We start from the raw sequence: 23,262 nt of genomic DNA, 5'->3' as shown, positions 1-23,262 counted from the left end.
TTTTAAATGTGCGCAATTGATTTTGTGAATTAAATTGCTAAAATATTTTTATTTATTTATTTATTTATTTATTTATTTTATGGAAAACAAACAGCATATATGCATTATTAATAGATGAGGCGGTTAAGATCAAAAATGCCTTACATAGTTTTCACAAATAGCATATCAAGATACAATCCAAAACAAAACCATTTAGCATGCAGTATAACTACAATATATGAAAAAAGTTAAAACAATACAGAAAATACCTACTAAAGCCATACCAAAATAGCAGAATATTAAGCAGTAAACAGATACTTCAACTTTTCACCGGGAGAGTGCTAAGTAGTGTCGCCAAAGAATTCTTTATTACTTTGATTTTTGAAGTAGTTTGGTCTCACAATATGAAAAAGGTCAACATTTTCAGAATAATTGCTGTTAAAAGTTTTGAAAACTCTGTTAAAGAAGGAATTGCGTCCATAATTAGTGGTACATGCATCAACGTGAAGTCTAAGATAATTTCTCCTGACATTGGCACGAGTTGGCACCTGTAACTTGATTCGCGAAAGAATCTCACTGCAGTCTATTTTACCATTTATTAGGTTATGGAGGAAGGTAAGATCAGCGACTTCTCTTCGCAGTTTTAATGGAAGTAGATGATGATGCTTACAGTCAGCCTCGTAAGTCGTGCCCATTATCCGGTGTTTGAAGTTTAAAAATCTGAGAAACTTTTTCTGAATTTTTTCAATTTTTTGTATGTAATAATCATATTGGGGATTCCATGCTTGACATGCATATTCAAGCTGGCTTCTAACCAGTGAACAATATAATATTTTAAGTGACTTAGCCATTTTAAAGTTTTTCGTGAGTCTAATTACGAATCCAAGGGTTTTTGTGGCTTTAGAAGTTATTGAGTCAATATGCCTGTCAAGAAGAAGCTTAGGGTCCAGAATGACGCCAAGATCTCGTATATAAGGGAGAGTCCGCTAATTTGGACCAGTTTTTTTCAATCCCATTTTACACATAGTTTTCTTTTGTTTTTGCTAATGTTCATGGTATATAATAAAAGATACATTATTCAACTTACTATTTCATAAGTATTAATTAACATGATTGTTGTATATTTAGCACAAATCAACAAACTACGAGTTCAGAGCTTCGGTCCAATTTAGCCAACCGGTTCGATAATTTGTACCACAGGGTTACTAAATTGGATTTCAATAAATTTCAAGCCTATAAAAAAACTTTGGCAAAATATTATACGATACATTCTTAACAAATCAGGAAACGAAAAGGAACAGTAGTTAATAACATAGACAATCGATATTGTTTTTCACGTTATCACGATTTTGAGTACAAGTTTTGTAATTCCAATTATCGTAACGCACACTTCTACCTAATCTACTTTGCCAGTCTTTTGCTTTCATTTATTGTTAGTCAAACATAACTACGCTATTATAACTTCAAAATATGATTTACCAAAAAAAATTTCAAAATCCTTTCGTAAAGTTCCATACAACTTGATGAGGTACAATTTAGCCGACTAGGTGATAGTGCATTTAAAAAATCGGTAAAAAATATAACTTATAAATACCGAAAAATGTTTCAAATAATTGTAATCCACACTAATTTACGCTTCTAAATAATATATTAGAAAGACCCTGTGATTAAATTTAACAAAATTACAAACTAAACATGTATTGTCAAAAGTTACTTGAAAACAATGAAAAAATACTTTTCAAAATAAAACACACGTGTTTGTTGTCACGGCAAAAACCACATGGCCGATATTAATTGATTTTAGTTGTGTATCGCTGAGTGTTGCAATTACAGACATTCAATAAATACTTTACGAAATATGAGGGTGGTACAATTTACCCGGCGGTACAATATACCGAACTCTCCCCTATTCGGTTCTCTGAAGCGCTTGCTCGTTTAATGTGTACTTGTAGAATATTGCATTTCGGGATCTAGTGAATGTCATACAGCTACATTTGGAAATGTTAAGATCAAGTTTATTTAAGATACAATAACGGTGCAGTCTATCCAAATCCTGCTGCAAGTTATTACAGTCACTCAAAGTGCTAACTTTTTTGTATACCTTCATGTCATCAGCAAATAATAGACACCGAGAATGAATGAAACATTTATGAATGTCATTTATAAAAAGTATAAATAACAGTGGACCCAGGATCGAACCCTGTGGAACGCCTGATGGAATGGCGGAGAAACGTGAATTAGAAGAGAAACCATTAAGAACTACAGTCTGACATCTATCCGCGATGTAGGATCGAAACCATCTAAAGAGATCCCCGTGAATTCCAGCGGACTGTAGCTTAGTGAGCAGGATCGCGTGATCAATTCGGTCAAATGCTTTGGTATAATCTGTATATATTGTGTCAATCTGGCCTCCGGACTGCATACCATGAGATACGTCATCCAGAAATGCCACGAGATTGCTAGCTGTAGATCTTCCTCTTAAGAAACCATGTTGCTGGGGTATGAAAGCATGCTTGAGGGCAACATACACTTGTTCGTGAATTATTTTTTCCAGTACTTTAGCTAAAACACAGAGTTTGGATATTGGTCTATAATTTGCAATCTCACGTTTAGGGCCTTTTTTATGAATAGGAGTGACGCACGGTGGATCGAAATGGCATTAAAGTGGACATAGGGATTTTTTCCGGAAAATCGAATTTTAAAAATTGCCAATCGATAGTCCTTTGCTCACTCATCACGACATGTCATATCACATTTTTCTCTAAACCTGATACTTTAGCTTAAAAAAAAAAATTGTGTTTTTTTTGTATGAAACGAGACATAAAGTGCTAATTTTCTCCGAAGACCTGCTAGATCGTGACTTGAAACAACCTAGGTCGGTATAACTGCATTATTTATGAATATTCTAAGCTATTTCCAGCTGCTCTAAACTGCAACTTAGCCTGTTAAACGATTCCGAAAAAAATTAAAAGTGACTCTTCTTGTAATTGTATTTTAGTTCTTTTTTTTAGAAAAAGCTTCGATCACGGTACTAAAAAGTGATTTTATCGTTAGGTGACATTGTTATCTATTCTCAGAATCTGTTAAACCCTTTCTTTCCTATCAGCACATGACTTTAAAACAACAATGAAGTTACTCATACCTCGTAAATAACGTGTTTTGCGAATAAGCAGATAATGGTCAGGGGTGGGGGTAAAAAACAGTTAAGGATTGTTTATTTGTTTTAAATTTAGTTTGGGCTGTGTAACGTCACCAATAACATTCAACTTTAAATGCGGTTTTTAACATGTAATTACAATGGAAGCTATTGTGAATAATATAGATTTGTTCGTAGTCTTAAGAAATACCTTAAAACCTTTGATGGACAGTGAGGAACTTTATAATCACCTTTAGCAGAAAATGGTACATTTGTCAGAAGAAAACAGTGTTAAGAGCGTTTACGCCGTTTGGCGCAAAAACAGTACTTTTTCAACCCGTTACAATAATTTAACCAGTTACATTACAAATATGTTATAGGCATAAATAATTAGGCAATTTCGTCGTCTAAATAGTTAGTTGAGATAATATTTCGATTAGTATAGTATTTAAGAATTCTATCAAGATAAGTCCTCACAGGTTTTCAAATTTCCACTTTAGCGTCAGTTTACAAGCTGATTTTTTTATAAAAATACTGTGAAAACGATATAACAAACATTTATATCCTATAGCATAGGTCCTTAGGCAAATAGTTAGTTGAGAAAATTCTTAGATTTAAGCATTTTACAATAAGAAATCACAAATTCAAAGAACGTGAAATACGCAAAAATCAAAGTGATTTTTACACCATTATTCTTCTTGATGATGGACAAACTGTCATCTATCTCTTCCCCAATTTTTAAGAAGAAACAGTGATTGGCTTGAATCTCCAATTAACTGGGTCTGGCAACTAGTTTTTGATGAAGACAAAATTGAGGAAAATGTTCTGTTTCTGAGTTAATTTATGTAACGTGTAATTCATCTTTTTTCTGTTTCTGAGTTAATTTATGTAACGGTTTCCTCGGGATAAAGGAAGTAGTCGAAGCATGTAGTGTAGAAGTTGGCATGTTTTCTGTAATAGCATCTATATTTGATGTTGTTTTTTCACTAGGTTCAGTAATTGAATCAACATTTTCCTCAATTTTGTCTTGATCAAAAACTAGTTGCCAGACCTAGTTAATTGGAGATTCAAGGCAATCACTGTTTCTTCTTAAAAATTGGGGAAGAGATAGATGACAGTTTGTCCATCGTCCATTAAGATTAGTACAAAAATTCCGGCAAACTTTTTTTAACTTAACACTGTTTTCTTCTGACAAATGTACCATTTTCTGCTAAAGGTGATTATAAAGTTCCTCACTGTCCATCAAAGGTTTTAAGGTATTTCTTAAGACTACGAACAAATCTATATTATTCACAATAGCTTCCATTGTAATTACATGTTAAAAACCGCATTTAAAGTTGAATGTTATTGGTGACGTTACACAGCCCAAACTAAATTTAAAACAAATAAACAACCCTTATCTGTTTTTTACCCCCACCCCTGACCATTATCTGCTTATTCGCAAAACACGTTATTTACGAGGTATGAGTAACTTCATTGTTGTTTTAAAGTCATGTGCTGATAGGAAAGAAAGGGTTTAACAGATTCTGAGAATAGATAACAATGTCACCTAACGATAAAATCAGTTTCTAGTACCGTGATCGAAGCTTTTTCTAAAAAAAGGAACTAAAATACAATTACAAGAAGAGTCAATTTTAATTTTTTTCGGAATCGTTTAACAGGCTAAGTTGCGGTTTGGAGCAGCTGGAAATAGCTTAGAATATTCATAAATAATGCAGTTATACCGACCTAGGTTGTTTCAAGTCACGATCTAGCAGATCTTCGGAGAAAATTAGCACTTTATGTCTCGTTTCATACAAAAAAAACACAAATTTTTTTTTTAAGCTAAAGTATCAGGTTTAGAGAAAAATGTGATATGACATGTCGTGATGAGTGAGCAAAGGACTATCGATTGGCAATTTTTAAATTCGATTTTCCGGAAAAAATCCCTATGTCCACTTTAATGCCATTTCGATCCACCGTGTGACGGTCGCGGTTTTCCAGATCCTAGGTACCACACCTTCTTTTATAGAACGGTTAAACAAATAACTAATAGGAAAAGTCAGATTTTCCGCGCATCTTGAAATAAGGACCGGGTGCAAGCCGTCTGGTCCCGCCGACTTATTGCAATCGAGTGATTTTAGAATATTGTACACTTTTTCTTCAACGATTTCGATAGAGCAAATGTCGGGAGAGACCGAGAGTGTCACATCAGACAACGAAGTATCACTGGGAGGAACATTAGTTTCAGAACCCGGTTTCAGAAAGTTAGAGCTAAAGAACTCGGCAAAGGCATTACAGATCTCGTCACCTGACGTTACGGTACTATTATCAATAGTCATAGAGGAGGGATACGAGCTATGTTTCGAGCTAGCATGTATGTAGGACCAGAAAGCTTTAGGATTATCACGAATGGAAAGTTCAGTATTCTTTATATAAATATCAAAGCATTCCTGTTCCACCCTTTTTACTCGCTCCCGTAGAACTTTGAATGTGACATAATTGGCCCTATTACCATATATCCTAAGTTTTTTATGAACCTTATTTTTTTCTTTAAGGATTTTCTTCAACGCAGGAGAGTACCACACTGGGTATCGACCCGGGTGGACAGATTTAGACGGTATATACTTGTCTCTTAAGGTACATAGTAAAGTGTTAAATGACTCGACCGCATCGTCCACCGTCCCACAGGACAGAAGGGTATCCCAGTCCTGGTTGTCAAGATCAGTGCATAAGGCGGTAAAATCTCCCTTGTTGTAAAGATATTTGGGTCTAGGCTGAGGCCTTTATAGTCGTGAAAGAAAAGTGGTTCACAATGTGTTAAAGTATTTGTCGAAGAGAAATACTAAGGGTTCGGCAATATTTTCATTGAATAATGTTTCCGACAAAGGTTGTCAAATTGACTGACATGTTTATCGTATAGTACAGTCCACTATGAAAATTAGCTGTGGTTTGTTTCAACTATCTATTTTAAACACAGGTACGACTGTACTCAGTGTTGCACTATCAAATGCAATGAGGGCTATCGTTTTTATACTTAACAGTTGGCACCCCTGGCGATTGACAGGACCTTACTCTACAGTGGCGCCATCTTGATGAGTGCAATTGCGATAGTCCTCCTACCACTTTAGCGCTCACCGGTTGGTGCCACTGTCTTCGCTACTAGCAAGTGACAGGACCTTACTCTACAGTGGCGCTAACTGGTGAGCGCTAAAACGATAGCCCTCATTGACGCGCCTCTATGCCAGGGTTTTTATGTTCCTGATCAGGCTATACATGGAGTAATAAAGAATTTGAATTTGTATTACATTTCAGATCACAGTGAAAGACGTGAAGTCAATAAGCCGGTCAACCTACGAACTGCAGTCTAGTCTCATACAAAAAGTGTATGAGCCTAACGAGTGCGACATGTATTGGCAAGAGACATGCGAGCCGAGTTTGCCTGTATTCTTGGCTGAAGAGAAGGAAGAAAATATTAAGGTGAGAGCTAGACTAGTCGCTGCGATTAGTCGCTTCGACTAGTCGCAAAAGACTGCGACTAATCGCTGTCAAAGGAGGGAATAAAAAGTGACAGCCAGAATATTCTCTGCAAATATCTGGAATAGACTACGATTAGTCGCAAAAACTGCGACTAATTAGTATTAGAGGAAGGTTGTAAAGGTGAGAGCCAGATTAGTCGCTGTAACACTCTTCAATACGCTACGACTAATCGTAAAACGGTGCGACTAATCACTATTAGAAGAAATAATAGTGAGAGCCAGACTAGTCGCTGCGACTATTCGCAACGGACTGCGACTAATCGCCATAGGTTCTAGGTGACGTCTGTTAGTTCAAAGAGTCTCATACAAAAAGTGTATGAGCCTAACGAGTGCGACATGTATTGGCAAGAGACGTGTGTGCCGAGTTTACCCGTATTCTTGGGAGGGGAGAAAGAAGAAGAGGGGGATATAAAGGTGAGAGCTAGACTAGTCGCTGCGATTAGTCGCACGATACTGCGACTAATCGCAACTAATTGTTGTTAAAGGAGAAATAAAAAGTGACTAGTAGCCAGACTAGTCGCTAAAAACTAAGACTAATCGTTGTTAGAAGAGAGAATACTGTGAGAGCTAGACTAGTCGCTGCAATTACCCGTAATATGTTACGACTTGTCGCAAAAGGCTGCGACTAATCAGTATTAGAGGAAAGAATAGTGAGAGCCAGACTAGTCGCTGCGACTAATCGCCATAGGTTCTAGGTGACGTCTGTTAGTTCAAAGAGTCTCATACAAAAGGTGTATGAGCCTAACGAGTGCGACATGTATTGGCAAGAAACGTGTGAGCCAAGTTTGCCTGTATTCTTAGCCGAAGAGAAGGAGGAAAATATTAAGGTAAGAGCTAGACTAGTCGCTGCGATTAGTCGCAGAAGACTGCGACTAATCGCTGTCAAAGGAGGGAATAAAGTGAGAGAGAGTAAAGTGTTATTTACGTAACAACTTCAACGACAACAAATCGCTGAGTTGCGATCCTATCGAGTAATCGTTCTATCGATATGACCCTTGTGAATACGGATTGTTAGCGACGCGATTAGCAAGAACCTTTATCGTGTTAGCTATTAAGACTCCTTGATTTAGAATGAACCTTTATGGTGTTAGCAATTAGTGACTCCTAGATTTAAAAATAAAATATTGGATTGACATGTGAGCTGTCTTAGGTTCATTGAACTTTTGTCATGGTTTTTGCATTGTAAAACAATGGTTTAATTTAAAATACAGTCCATTTTGAAGAAACGGCATTTCATTTAACTGCAAGACATCCACCGCCAACACGGATTTAGATCTGTTTTTCAATGGGACAACTTCTAAACGTCAACGAGATTTTGACTGTGTCAAAATACGTGAATTAGGCCACTGGTCGCAATAGTCTGCGACTAAGATTAGTCACAAGAGGGAGAGCCAGATTAGTTGCTGCGACTATCCGCGATGGGCTGCGATTACGTTGACGCATGGTGGTTCAAAATAAATGTAGTTTGCTACACTGCGACTAATCGCAAAGCACTACGATTAATCGCAAAACTCTGCGACTAATCGCAGCTAGTTGTATGTGGCGTCTAGACTAGTGGTTCAAGACTGTTAGTTTGCGACACTGCGACTAGTCGCAAAATTCTACGACTAATCGCAGTTAGTGTCCCCTGTCTCACATAGCGTCCCTCTGTCCCAGGCGGAGTCCCCGGTCGGATGCGCCGCAAGCCCGCTGCCCGAGCTGCCTCCAAGCGTTCAAGTTAAAGACGAAAGCACAGAAATATACTTCGACGAGTTTAACGACAATACTGACCAGTTTCAAGGTGAGTAAAACGATTGAAACTAAGGCTGAGTTGCACCACCTTATTTTAACCGTAACTATAACCATAACCGGTAATTTTTTGTATGGATTTTGACTTGCTTTTGAAGTTATTAAAGTTAGATGGTGCGACCCAGTCTTATACAACAAATAATATACAATAAATTGAATAAGCTCTAAAAATACTGGACCGATTCGAAAAAATATTTCACCATTATAATCCTATGTTATTCTTGATAGGCGATAGAATATTTTCAAAGAGTTAGGGATCCGTATGAGAACTTCGTTAATGTAAATAAATAACTTGGGTATTTTAATAGTGACACCTTTAAAATAATAGTGACACCTTTAAAATAACAGTGACACCTTTAAAATAATACTTTTCAGATCATTTCAACGAATCGGACGACAACGTGAAACTTAGTGAAGTAGCCGAAAAGCCTAAAGTAAAGAAGAAAAAAGTCAAAATAGAAAAAGAAAAGAAACCAAAAGAACGGAAGAAAAAAGACGACGAGGAAAACCCGGTGGAAACTATGGACAAGTTAGTATGTTTAATAATAAAAGTTATAAATTACTTATAACATAAGAAAAAGTCTTCAATGTCAGCATGACCTTAAGTTGGGGTCCTTTTGCGTTAAAAAATATATTAATGTTTTAAATATACAGGGTGTTATGTAAATGGGTTTGGGTATATGAGCTGACACTAGCCCATGTTAACATGGTCATATAAATGGTATGGTGAAGTCAGAAAATTGATATCTTCATTTTAATTATTTTAATTTTCATACAAATCGGATTTAATAAAATTTATTTTGTATGAAAATTAAAAAAAATTAAATGATGACATCAAATTTCTGACTTCACCATACCATTTATATGACCATGTTAACATGGGCTAGTGTCGGCTCATATACCCATTTACCTAACACCCTGTATAATCTTTAAAAATATTATTTCTGAATTTTGTGGCGCATTCTTGTCTCAATTTATGAAATGAAAATTTGTGGCCTCTAAAACAAATATTATTAAATTAAATTCTGGGCACCTTCCCCCAAGGCACCAATTTGAATGTTTTTTTATAAAGCCTTGTTTTTTATTTTTAATTTAGGTTTAATATAAATAAATAAGTAGTTTAGTATTATTTTATTTATTTAATTTATCTAATATTTTAATAAAGTGTACATAATTTTGATTTGCATTTACAAATTACTAATATTCTCTTAAAACAAATACATATAATGTAGGGTAAATAAATATGGTTTATAGAAAAAACTGATTTCGAACAATTCTTCTTACAAAATGGCTTTTTCATAGGCAAAGAGCTATATAATTTTATGTTATACTTATACAGTATCTAAATATGTGTTTTGTTGTATTTCAGATACAAAACATCAGATGTAAAAAGGAGAAAGACAGTCGAAGGACCGGACGAATCTCTATTCAACATCAGCACTCTTACCTATGAAGAACAGATAGCTGAAATACAAAAAAGACAGGTATAGTAATTTATTGTCTACAGAGAGACAAAGGTCCCTAATTTTTAAGTGTTACCATAGGGGTCACTTAAAAATTAGGGATTGATGGTGAAAACAGGCATGACCCTTTCATCACTTCTCAGTCAGAGCCAAACGTCATGAGTTTAAGTACTATCCCAATCTATTAATCGAATATCCCCTCCAAAAAATCGATGGATACGATAATATCTATACATAATATGTTTGTCGGCCGTTTGGTGTAGTGGTTTTAAACGGACTACTATGCCGAGAGGTCCCGGGTTCGATTCCCGGCCGGGCAGAAGTTCAAATGATAAATTTTCCCGCATAGTGTAACTGCGTCATAATAAATAATTTTCGTGTATTTACAGGAGAGCACAGCATACAAGACGGCGCCGTACAAATGCGTCATCTGCTTCAGAGGGTTCCTAGTTGCCGAGAGGTATAACGCGCACGCAGTCAGACATAGCGAGGTCAGTAAATGAACAATTTGACACCATTCTCCGATAATTCGAAATCACAACTTTTCTAAAAAGACACTTCATTCTGGTCTTAAAAACTTAATTAATTTTTAATTACCTGTAAATTACGATTTTTGGTCGCATTGTAATTGAAAAAAGTAGTATAATTGAGTTGACAAAATAGTGACGTCACTTGCTTGTAGTGCCATACAAAATCTATGGGAGAGTTTCGTTTTGACAGTTTTAAAAAGTACGTCAATTGATTGGTGGTGTCAACATGTCTATTCTAAAGTCAACGTATTAAGGCTGGGTTCACCATCTTGCTTTAACTTTAACATACGTCAAAAATCGTTTAGGCGCTATGGTCCAATTCGCAATTGGTCCAAACGTGAAAAATTTACAAATTCGCGATTAGCCCAATTCGCTATTGGTACATTTCACGATCTGTCCAATTTGCTATTGGTCCAAAATAAAAGGATATCCAAAATGAAAAAAATAAGGAGGTTATTCAACTTTACTACTATTGCAGAAAAAAGCGAATTGGTCCAATTACGAATTGGACCAATAGCGAATTGGCCCAATGGCGAATTGGACCAATCGCCAATTGGACCAATAGCGAATTTGTAAATTTTAAAAATCTGTCAATCTCCATACATTAATTATTTATTTAAAAAAGCACCGGTTATCGTCATAGTCACCGTTAATGTTAGGTGGTGCAACTCAGCCTAATTGTCTATAGCTGTTGCAGGGCTTCCCAAACCTTTGGGAACTTGCCAATTTTTGCAACGACCATGATCAATTTTTATTATAAAATAAGAACATCTATATATATAAAAATGAAACCCGTTTCGCGTTGTCACGGCATCACGTGTGAACGGCTGAACCGATTTCGATAATTCTTTTTTTTTAATGTTTGTGGAAGTCCAAGGATGGTTCTTACGGAAAAAAATATTAAGAAAATCTCTACGCTAAGGCGGTACGAAGTTCGCCGGGTCAGCTAGTAATCTAATGAAAAATAAAACGGGATATATGTAGTGCATTGCCACTTCAGCTTGCTAATCCGTCGGGTTTTTGATTGCCTCATGACGCCTTTGGGATAATACCGCGAGATTCTTTACTGAGCCCCGATTACGGTAACTTTTAACGTCTACAATCCAGACGCGTTTCATCGATTCTGCGATATGATTGGTCAAAACAGCTGACGTACGCTGTTGAACGACCAATCGTATCGCAGAATCGAGAAGCGTGTCTGGATTGTTGACGTTAAAAGTTACCGTAATCGGGGCTCTGTCATCTGTATCTGTCGGCCGTTTGGTATAGTCGTTCTAAAACGGACTACTATGCCGAGAGGTCCCGGGTTCGATTCCCGGCCGGGCAGAAATTGAAATGATGATGAATTTTAATTTCTGTGACGGGTCTGGGTGTTACCAGGCCTGTTCATCTCCGCGAGTTTACATCGAAAACAAAACACGCACGATGGCCCACCTATAGGATACTATTCGACAAGGCCTCACATACGAGCGAACATTGACTCACGCACGCGTATTCTTAGAAAATAAAGAAAATGGTGTACTAAATACTGTGCAGTATTTAACTGCCTAAATAATAATGAAAACACAGAATGTACTTTTTTAAGTTGCCTCAAGACACTGAGAGGTAAATAAGTAGTTAATATTATATTCATGATAATTAATGCTAAATCATGTATTTCCTCCGCCATTTTCCGCAGTTTGGCACCTCACGTCACATCATTTTACCGAAGTCAGCCCTATAGCTTCGGCGCAGTGCCGATCACTGACGTTTGTCAACAAAATGGTGCTTGACTCTTGAGACACGCTAAATTACACCATATTGTTAATTACATTGAGCATACATTTTTTAAATACCTTCGCGAAGTAAAACTTCTGTACGTAGTACTTATTATTATTCTGTGGTGTTACTATGTGTAATATGTATGTATTTAAAAAGTATATTGTGTAGTATATCCGTTAAGCTAGCATCCATAACACAAGCATATTAATTGCTTATTTTGTGGCTAGATAGCGCTGTGTGAAATTGTCCAATGATATGTATTTATTTATTACATGTATTGTTACTCTTTTGTGCTATCGATAGTCCTCTCGACATTCTCTATCGACAGTTTAGCATCTCTAGGTCACGCTCCTAAATTAGAATTTATCTCATAATTACTTATTTAACCCTTTATCAGTAGTGGGAATATAGTTCCCACCATAATACCGATTCTACTAGGGACCGGAATTCGTTGCCTGCTGCTGTCTTTCCCTAACACAATTAATCCAGGCCTTTTCAAAGCGAGAGTGAATAGGCACTTACAGGGCAAGATATGTACCATCCTAGACTGCATCCCACTTAACACCAGGCGCGATTGCGGTGAAATACCTACCACCAATTAACTTTATTATCTTGTCTTAAGGTACAATAACAATGAAAGGTTAAAGGCTTAATTAATTAACCATTAATTTGTTTAACAGCAATGCGGCGCGTACGAGTGCTTCATATGCAAGACTCGCCTGAAGACCAGTCGCGCTCTAAGGAAGCATCTCACAGCGCAGCACACGGAGAAATTCAGTTGTAAAGGGTGCCCCTTCGTCACTAGAAACAGGTACCGTATGATCACAACTACCATCATCGTCATAGGGACTTAAAGCCCGGTCTGCGAGCACGTAGAATTTTGTCCAATGACCCCAAGCTACCCATCCTTATCGCTCGCGCGTAATTATATTGCTGTCGCGACTGTGCGACGGGCGCCCGCAGTGAGTGTGCGAGCGCGACAGCAACATAATCACGAGCGAGCGATAAAGATGGGTAGCTTGGGGTCATTGGACAAAATTCTACGTGCTCACAGACCGGGCTTTAGACACAGTCTCGCCTGAAGACCAGTCGCGCTCTGAGGAAGCATCTCACAGCGTAACATACGGAGAAATTCAGCTGTAAAGGATACCCTTTCGCCACTAGAAACCGGTACCATCACTAGTGATGATGATAGTGATAATGATCATCACTACCATCATCATAGGGCTTTAGAACTTGACGTGGCTACCACATCGTCACCAGGATTAGATCACCATTTGATGATGATGATTCATCACCATTATCATCATCATCACGCCCTTAGACGTAGGAAATAGATACAGTGTTGCTTGGAGACTGGCTGTACCCTTAAGAAGTATCTTTCATCATTAGCGTCATCATCATCATCATCATCATCATCATCATCCTAATTTGCTTTTCGTCACTAGAAACAGGTATCTTCACCAGTGATGTTGATCTGTCATCTTTTGTAGTTATTTTAGGTACTGTTTTCGAATGATACTGTGAAACAGTATAATAAAGTTTGTTTCTTTTCAGAGGTGTAGCGAGGGAGCATGAGAAATGGCACGCGGGCGCGCGCTACCAATGTCCTCACTGCCCCAGCGAGTTCGAGTGAGTATACACCACTAAATTTTTATCACCGAAAAATTTTCAACAGGTTAAGTAGAAACGTGTGAAAAATTTAAAGCAAAAGAAAAAGAAATGTTTTTCATAAAGTTAATTTTTTTATTAAATTTTCTTTAGTCCGTATTTTACGCGTCACAGCTGGGTCACTCCGCTGCTCGCTAGAGTAGTCGTACGCGCTCGCACGTTGCATCGATATATCTGTCTCGCTCACGCCTCGAACACGCTTCCAGTGTTATTATTACATACTTAGCTAACTTAGACCATTTTGAATTCTAATAAGTGTTACATTATCGTACGTAAATAGTGCTAGCGACGCGTGTGTCAATAAACTACCAATTTTAGGAGGATATTTTGAGTCACTTTATTTTACTTTTTTTTTTGCACAAATGGGATCAGTATCAATAACTCAATACCCAGAATTTTTTTTCCGGTGATTAAAATTTAGTGGTGTATAAAAAAAACTCGTATTATCCTAGGGCCGCACACATCGGGATAACCCGAAGATTCGCTATCGTGATGTTCGTAGCCAAGATTCGCGTATACAGGGTGGAATTTTGTAATGCCACCTGAAGGGAAAGTACTCTTAATACTGTAGATAGAAAAATTTACTCAAAGAAAACATTCCTTTATTTTTTAAAAGAAATAGAACTGCATTCAAAGATTTCTGATTTTTTTTCGAAAATTCACTACTATACCATAAAATTTTCTGTAAATAATTTAAATAATGTAAGATTTTATGGCTTTCCTTTCATTTGATTTATCAAGTTTGTTAGAGAGATTACATCCTTATACTTCACCCTAACGATCGATGCAATAAAAATACAGGGTGTAATTTTTAACACATGTTAGTTGGCTCGATTCCGGGGTATGGCAAGCAAATTTTTGAAAATATTTGAATGCAGTTCTATTTCTTTTAAAAAATAAAGGAATGTTTTCTTTGAGTAAAATTCTCTATCTACGGTATTAAGAGTACTTTCCATCCAGGTGGCATTACAAAATTCCACCCTGTATATCGGTGCCTTTTGCATAGTCGCAAGTCTTGTATCAATGTCATCACGATGTGTGTGACCCGGCGTTTACAAAATAACACTCAAAACTAAATCTAAGTTGACTCTGTCCTGTAATTGGTCTAAAATTCTAAATATTGAAATTCAACCAGTCAAAAGACTTGATCTATGCTTGAAATTGAATTGAGTTTTTGAGTCCAAAATAAGATGACAATTCTGAAAGATTACATCATAAAGTTATGCATAATCTCATATTTTTTGACGAGTCCCACCCATTTAGTAAAGTGCTACTCATATTTGTTCTGGCGTTTACTACACGCATTTAAAAATATAACCCTTCTTTTGACGCCGTCGGGTAAGAAAAACGGTCGTGCTTCTGCAGCCATAATGGAACTACGCTATATATTAAAACATTTTTGTTTACAGCAAACTAACAACCTACATGGGCCACATACGAATCAAGCACGTATCGGATTTCGTGTGCGAGTTGTGCGGATTCACGTTCGTCAGTAAAAAGGGCATTGAAGTACATAAAAAGAAGAAACACAGGCTCTCGGATAAAACGGTGAGTGGTTGTTTAATTTAATTGAAATAATAATAAAAAATTGATAAAATCTGCCATAGATGGAATGGATGAAATCAATTTCCATTGTAAAGTGTAGTAGGGTAGTTGGCGAATAATCGATTGTTATCAATTCACCGATTTTATTAAAACCGATTTTAAAAAATTGGCGTGAAAACCGGTTTTTCGGTTTTAGTGAAACCGGTTTTGTGATATAGCACAAGCTTTGCTGAGTTTGGGACAAGATGGCGCAGAAATGTCACAAGGATAATTTTATTATTTACAGGTCCTTGAGATATATTAGATAATTCCTGGCAACTAGTGGTGACTTAGTTTTTTCCGGCGTTACTTCTCAGAACTTGCCATATGTCTGTCTCGAAGCGCTGGTAGGGCTCAGAAAGATGAGACATGTAAAGTGCCCCATAAGGGCCACCTTTTTTACTGTATTTGACGTTCATAAGTGGCACCAGTGGTCATCATCATTATCATCATCATCTCAGCCATAGGACGTCCACTGCTGAACATAGGCCTCCCCCAATGCTTTCCATGTTACCCGGTTGGCAGCGGCCTGCGTCCAGCGCCTTCCTGCTACCTTTATGATGTCGTCGGTCCACCTTGTGGGTGGACGTCCCACGCTGCGTTTTCCGGTACGCGGCCTCCACTCCAGAACCTTGCTGCCCCATCGGCCGTCAGTTCTGCGTACTATGTGCCCTGCCCACCAGTGGTCAAAATGAGGGTTTTCGCGAATGAAAAATCCGCCAGATGGCAATACGTAGACGCAAGGTCCAAATGCTGCATGATTGGTTATTTTTGACATGACATTGACAGATATATCAAAATCCACCAATCACGCAGCAGTCAGACCCCACATCCACGTCCCGCCATCTAGCGGATCTTTCATTCGCGAAATCCGCCAGATGGCAATACGTAGACGCGAGGTCCAAATGCTGCATGATTGGTTATTTTTGACATGACATTGACAGATATATCAAAATCCACCAATCACGCAGCAGTCAGACCCCACATCCACGTCCCGCCATCTAGCGGATCTTTCATCCGCGAAAGCCCTCATTGAATAAATATTTTTTAATTTGATTTGAGATGATTGTTTTATATCACAGGTACCGCTAGAAGGTCCGTATTGCTGCGTGTGCGATGTCACATTTGTATCGGAGGAAGCGCACGCGCGTCATCTCAAACTGTCTTCTAAACACAGCAGCGACAATGATCCGTGAGTTCATAATAGACTAAGAGCTAGTGAACGCCAGACCTACGTCATTTTATAAAAGCTGAAAGTTTGTCAGCGTATGCTCCCAATATAGGATAGAATGTTGGTGGATCATGAAGTTTGGGTCATCGTGGCTTTGGCAGCTATCCTAAAATAACTGTCTGGCAAGGAGTTGGAACTGTCAAAACTGTCTGCCATAGCCCTGATGACCAAAACTTCATGATTCACCAACATTCTATCCTATATTGGGAGCATACGCTCACAAACTTTCAGATTTTATAAAATGACGTAGGTCTAGCGTTCACTGGCTCTTAGTCTATAATATTCAACACTTCCATGTATTCTACCCACAAGGTGGACCGACGACCTCGTAAAGGAAGCAGGAAGGCGCTGGATGCAGGCCGCTACCAACCGGGCGATGTGGAAATCATTGGGGGAGGCCTATGTTCAGCAGTGGACTTATGGTTGAAACGATAATGATAATAATAATATATTCTAAAGCCCAGTCCGTGAGCACGTAGAATTTTGTCCAATGACCCCAAGCTACCCATCCTTATCGCTCGCGCGTAATTATGTTGCTGTCGCGACTGTGCGACGGGCGCCCGCAGTGAGTGTGCGAGCGCGACAGCAACATAATCACGCGCGAGCGATAAGGATGGGTAACTTGGGGTCATTGGACTAAATTCTGTCTGCTCGGACTGGTCTTTACCTTACAGGAATTTTTATGAGCTATCAAAACATGACTCTCTAAGTCTCTACTATAGATTTGGTATTTATTTTGGTAACTGTATTGTGTAGAAGGTAGATATGTAAAAAGCCTAAGAGTAGGCGCACACCGTTGATTTTTAGTTGGCCGATAGTTGTGCCCGATTTTAAATTGTATGAAGAATCGGCCAAATCGAATCGACGTAGTGTGCGCACTCCCATACATGCCCATACTGATCAACAGCCCGACTAAACTATCGGCCGACGAAAAATCAACGGTGTGCGCCTACTCTAAGTGTGGAATTATTAATATCCATTATTTTCCATTTATTCCAGAAACCGCATAAGAAACGACTCGCAAAGCATCAACACTGAACGCAACGGTCGCGTCATGAGAAAAATAGAGCGGCGGCCCGTCATACACGCGCCCTCGCCTGCCCGGCCCGCCGGCGCCGGGCCCGTCACCTGCGAACAGGTAAGGGATATTCCCACCTCTCGTTCCCACCGCTGCAACTCCTGTGTAGCCAGGATCTACAGCTTGACCGCCAATAACCCAACCAGTGAACTGTCATTGGACCCGCAACGAAATTAATCAGAAGAACATCGGAGTTCGAATTTAAGTGCAAGCAGGTAGGGGCCGAGGGAGGGGGCCGTGGATCCTGGACCCCCGGTAGGAGGGGGGCCGTGGGCCCTTGACCCCCAGTGGGAGGGGGGCCGTTGACACTGGACCCCCAGTGGGAGGGGCGTGGACCATGGACCCCCGTGTGATTGGTCGTGGACCCCTCTGTGAGGGGGCGTGGACCCTGGACCCCCAGTGGGAGGGGGGCCGTGGACTCTGGACCCCCATATAAAGGGGGCGTGGACCACCGTGTGAGAGGCTGTGGAAGTGTGGACCCCCCATGTGATAGGTCGTGGACCCCAGGGGCCAGTCCACCATAGACCAGTGTCAAGATAGAGCGGCGGCCCGTCATACACGCTCCCTCGCCCGCTCGGCCCCCCGGCGCCGGGCCCGTCACCTGCGAGCAGGTAGGAGGGAGGGGGCCTTGGACCCTGGACCCCCATTGGACCCCCATATGATAGGCGATGGACCCCCGTTTGATTGGGTCGTGGACCCCCTATGTGATGGGCAGTGGACCCCCCATGTGATGGTCAATGGACCGTATAAGGGGGCTGTGGACCCCCGTGTGATAGGGCCTTGGACTCCCGTTTGATTGAGGCGTGAACCCCCCATATGAAGGAACTATGGATCCCCCGTGTGAGGGGGGGCCGTGGACCCTGGACAGCCCTGGGAAGGGGGGCCGTGGACTCTGGACCCCCATATGGAAGGGAGCTGTGGACCCTGGACCCCCAGTGAAATGGACCCCCCGTGTGAGGAGCCATGGACCACCGTATGAGAGGGCCATGGACCCCCAGTGTGAATGTGGCAATGGACCCCCGTTTGATTGAGGTGTGGACCCCCGTAAGAGGGGGCCTTGGACCCCCCGTGTGATAGAACGTGGACCCCCGTGTGAGTGGGTCGTGGACCCCCCATGTGATGAGCAGTGGACCCCCTTGTGAGGGGGGCCGTGGACCTCCGTATGGTGGGCCGTGAACTCCCCGGGGCCACCCCATCATAAACTAGCATCGACACAGAGCGAGCCGGGCATGGGTTGCAGATTATGTGTCCTGTATGAAAAAATACTTTGGGGTATTTTTGCACCCCACCGTAAAGTTTTTTAGGTTTTAATGCACATACGGGGTCAAAATTACTTTTTTACCCCACAGTTAAGAAGTCACTGGATATATCTTGGATTCTACTACATTTTACTAGGGATGTTATGGATTATGTAGTTTCGGTGATGGATACGGTTACGGATATAGGAATAATATTATACCGGTTTCGGTTACGGTTATTTTTTTATTTCGGATATCCAAAAGTTTCGGTTACGGTTACGGATATCCATAAAATCCTAGATATTTACCGATAACCTTTTTTTGGGGTGATTTGCACCCCACTTTTTTTTGTTATTTTACTGACTATTTTTTTGCAATTTCTTTTAGTGCGGGGTCCAGCTTCGCGATTTGCGTCTCTACGCGCAGCACTTCCGACGCGCGCACCCCGACAAGAATCGAACCAAGTACCCCGCCATGAAGACGCCGTGCATGTGCGAGCAGTGCGGCAGGATATTCCAGGTTCGTTGTCTCACTCTACCATCTCGCTGGTCTCATAAAATAAAAACTGTAATGTAGGTAGGTAAGGTTACTTACAATTAATATTTAAGTAAATAGGGTAGATTAACATATTCTGTACATAGGGCCAATCAGTCTTTTTTTTTTTTTTTTTATGTGATAGGAGGCAAACGAGCAAACGGATCACCTGATGGTAAGTAATTACCGTCGCCCATAGACACCCGCAGACCCAGGGGCGTTACAGGTGCGTTGCCGGCCTTTAAGGTAAAGATACGCTCTCCTCTTGAAAGCTTGCAGGTCGTATCCGTCCGGAAACACCGCAGACGACAGTCCATTCCACAGTTTGGTTGTACGGGGCAGAAAGTTTCTAGAGAAACGTACTTTTGTGGACTGCCAACCAACTAAATCTGGAATAAATCGTCAATAGAGTAACACGCGTCTCATTTCTTCGGCTCCCTATTCCCGGATACCAGGCTGTTACCCTTCCCACCATCCGTACTCACATACATTACAAAAACTAATAATGCCTGTTTTCTATAATCGATCTTTCGTCATATCCGGCCGTCAACTGTCAAATTAATTGTGGTGTTAAAAGCTGTAGGTAGATTCTGTATCCATCTCGGACGGCACATCATGCACCCGGATGAGATAGCAGATATCACGCTCCAAAGAATCTGGAAATGAAAATGCCGGAAATTGGCGTCTTTTTTTTTCGCGCGGCCATCGACCAAACTTTGTTTTTTGATTACGAAATAGTGTAATAAACCAAACTTACTATGACATGTATAACTCTAAACTCAGTCTGAACTGAGTTACGAGCATTAGAAGTTTGATGATGTACATACTAGATTTGCTTTTTGCGCGCATGTTTTGTAGGAAATTGCAACAAAATAGTGACATTGTATGTGTAAACAAACAATACCATCCATTAAAGGCTCCAGACATCAGTATGGAGCAGAATCAGCGCAATAAAAAATAGCTAACTTCTAATGCTCGTAACTCAGTTCAGACTGACTTTAGAGGTATACATGCCATAGTAAGTTTGGTTTATTACACTATTTTGTAATCAAAAAACAAGGTTTGGTCGGTGGCCGCGCGAAAAAAAAGACGCCAATTTCCAGCATTGTCTTTTATAGACTGAACGGGACTAAGCAATGAACTCTAAAGACAAGGGCTGCCACAATAGATCAAACCTGGTCGAGCTGGCGCAAATGAAGGCCCAAAAACCAAATAAATAATAATAGTAGATTCTGTCTAAACAGGAATAGCAGTGCACATTTGTACAAACTTTACTAGATCCTACCTACCTCATGTCATTACATCTACCTACATGATTTTGAACCTTACCGTCCCATCCAAAAGCAATGCAAAATACACTTTCACCATATCAAATTAAAGCTCAATTTCCTTCCAGAGCATGGCGCTCCTAAAGGACCATATGTGGGTGCACACAGGCGAGAAACGATTCAAATGCGACCGATGCGAGAAGAGTTTCACTCAGAAAACTAATTTGGTCTTCCATATGAGGGTGCACGGCGCTTCGAGACCTACTTACGAATGTCCATTGTGTGGGAAACACTTTGCTTTCTATAATAACAGAAGAAGGCATATGTTTGTGAGTATTATAGTTTTTTATTATTGCTATTTGTGTTTTTTCGCACTGGGGTCTGTAGGCTCCCCACTTATTTTGGCATGTGGGGGTAATATAACACCCCAACAGTTAGGCGGATGCACATCACTGTGTTTTGTGTGACGAGGAAGACGCCTTTGTGTGTACCTCCAGTATGTTTATCTTGCTGGGGTTTGGACGCACCCCAATTCTTAGGTCATGCATCCCATCAATTTTGCATGAGGGTTCCCATTTTGGCACCTTAATCCAAGTGCTTTAAATTGAGGTATTATTCCACTATGTTCCCCTGCGTGAAGAAAGTGGATTCAAAATCAAAATCAAAAATATTTATTCAGTTTAGACCACAAGTGGCACTTATGAACGTCAATAGAAAATAATAAAAAAAGAAAAGGTAGCCCTTATTTAGTATTTTCACATCACCTCTGAACAATTTCACTCAGCTTCGTCTTTCAGATGAATAGGGATGATGACTGGGTAATAAATTGAAATTCTATTTAGTCCGTCAGACAGATAATAAAAAAAAAATTTTTAATTTGTTTCTTAATCCAATAGTTACAGTATTATATCGAGTTGAAATGTCTCGTGACGTCACTTTTGAGTAAAAAATCTACACAAGCGTGACGTAACGCGCCATTTCAACTCGATGTAGCACTGTTATTATTTAATTATGAAAGAAAATAAAAAATATGAGTCTAATTATTATCTGTCTGACGGACAAATAATTGAAATTTTGTCATCTAGCCTATTGGTTTGACTAAAGCGATCGTCTTTGTTCATCTAAGAATTGACTCACTCAAGTGAACTTAGTGGATTAATGCATTTGGAGAGACTGAATGACCTGTCCGCCTGGCTAGCTACCACCATCTTACCTAAGTCTGTCGCCATAACAACAATGTCAACAACATTGTTGTGTTCCGGCAGTTAGAGGTAAGATAGCCAGTTCCTCCGTGGTTGAGGAATCCGGGTGAAGCTCGCTTCCACCTTCGGCCTGATCGTCACTTACCATCAGGTGAGATACAGGCGAAGAGCTTCCTCGTCGTGGATAAAAAATAAAAAAATGATTTGTTTCAGATCCACACCGGCCTAAAGCCGTTCAAATGCGAGACGTGCGGCAAATGTTTCACGACCGCCGGCGAGCAGAGGGCCCACGTAGAACATGTGCATTTGAAGAAGCCGTGGCCTAAACGCGCGCGCGGACAACGCGGCCCGAGGGACCCCGCGCCGTGGCAGAAGGGGCCGCTGCATGAAGACTAGGGAGCTTCGTACTGGCTGGAGTAATGTGTGTAGTAGCGGTCTACATACTGATTGGGGTAACTTAGCACCCCACCGACTAAATACAAGAAGAAGTACCCTACCAATGAACATATCAGAATAGGCCGCTGCATGAAGACTAGGACTGGTAGGGCATTAATTAACCGATTGAGTCCCAGACGGCATTAATTAATGTCATAACAATTGATTATCTATTGTGTCTAGATTCGCGGAGCTTGAAGGATTAATACATTCGTCAGAAGTACGAGTAACCCCACGTACAGCAAGTCGTGTGGGGAAAGAATGTACACTACCTACTAAGCGTACACCCCATTAAAAATAAGTCGCTTGGGGTACGAAGGTACCCCATCAATGAAAATAGCAGCTTCTGAGGACTAGCGGTCTACACACTGACTGGGGTAACTTAGCACCTCACTAACTAAATACTCAAGTGGGATACGTATACATCTCCTATCCCCGGAATATTGACTAGGGGGTACGTATACACCCCCTTGCTAAATAGTCACATGGGGTAACGATGCACCGCATTACAATTAGACGCATGCGGTACGAATGCAGTGCATTTGATGTAGCGGGGCTTCTGGGGCGTATTGGCCTTCGACAATAAGAATCTCAAAAATTAGCACGTTTATCCTATTAAACTTTTGCACTCCCAACTAAATACTCGCATGGGGTGCGTAGGGACCCCACAAATGGTCTGAGAGGGGTATAATAATATACTGATGTGCGATGTTCTATAATGATTGGAATTAAGGATAGTGTGTCTATATTTTAAACGAATGTATTTATAAGCTATAAACTGCCTTATAACCGTAGGCATTTGTAAAAGTATTATTTTCAATAATTTTGCGTCTCAACATTCACAAA

At 39.9% G+C, this 23,262-nt stretch overlaps 1 protein-coding gene across 1 annotated transcript in view; it reads left to right on the top strand.

The window, feature by feature from the left end:
* LOC135085141 (zinc finger protein 62 homolog) overlaps positions 1 to 21,584 on the top strand; it is a 29,858-nt gene extending 8,274 nt beyond the window's left edge. Inside the window, exons 7-19 of the mRNA XM_063979897.1 lie at positions 6,410 to 6,574; positions 8,290 to 8,413; positions 8,797 to 8,950; positions 9,791 to 9,905; positions 10,274 to 10,375; positions 12,856 to 12,986; positions 13,733 to 13,807; positions 15,256 to 15,394; positions 16,513 to 16,622; positions 17,661 to 17,799; positions 19,365 to 19,496; positions 20,908 to 21,108; positions 21,564 to 21,584. Coding sequence (XP_063835967.1) covers positions 6,410 to 6,574; positions 8,290 to 8,413; positions 8,797 to 8,950; positions 9,791 to 9,905; positions 10,274 to 10,375; positions 12,856 to 12,986; positions 13,733 to 13,807; positions 15,256 to 15,394; positions 16,513 to 16,622; positions 17,661 to 17,799; positions 19,365 to 19,496; positions 20,908 to 21,108; positions 21,564 to 21,584 — 1,608 coding nt within the window. The remainder of the gene's footprint in view (positions 1 to 6,409; positions 6,575 to 8,289; positions 8,414 to 8,796; positions 8,951 to 9,790; positions 9,906 to 10,273; positions 10,376 to 12,855; positions 12,987 to 13,732; positions 13,808 to 15,255; positions 15,395 to 16,512; positions 16,623 to 17,660; positions 17,800 to 19,364; positions 19,497 to 20,907; positions 21,109 to 21,563) is intronic.
* The last annotated feature ends 1,678 nt before the right edge of the window (positions 21,585 to 23,262 follow it).

The sequence above is a fragment of the Ostrinia nubilalis genome, chromosome 28, assembly GCF_963855985.1.
Source record: "Ostrinia nubilalis chromosome 28, ilOstNubi1.1, whole genome shotgun sequence".
Lineage (NCBI taxonomy): Eukaryota > Metazoa > Arthropoda > Insecta > Lepidoptera > Crambidae > Ostrinia > Ostrinia nubilalis.
Note: the sequence above shows the minus strand (reverse complement) of the source record. Positions and strands in the feature narration are given on the sequence as shown.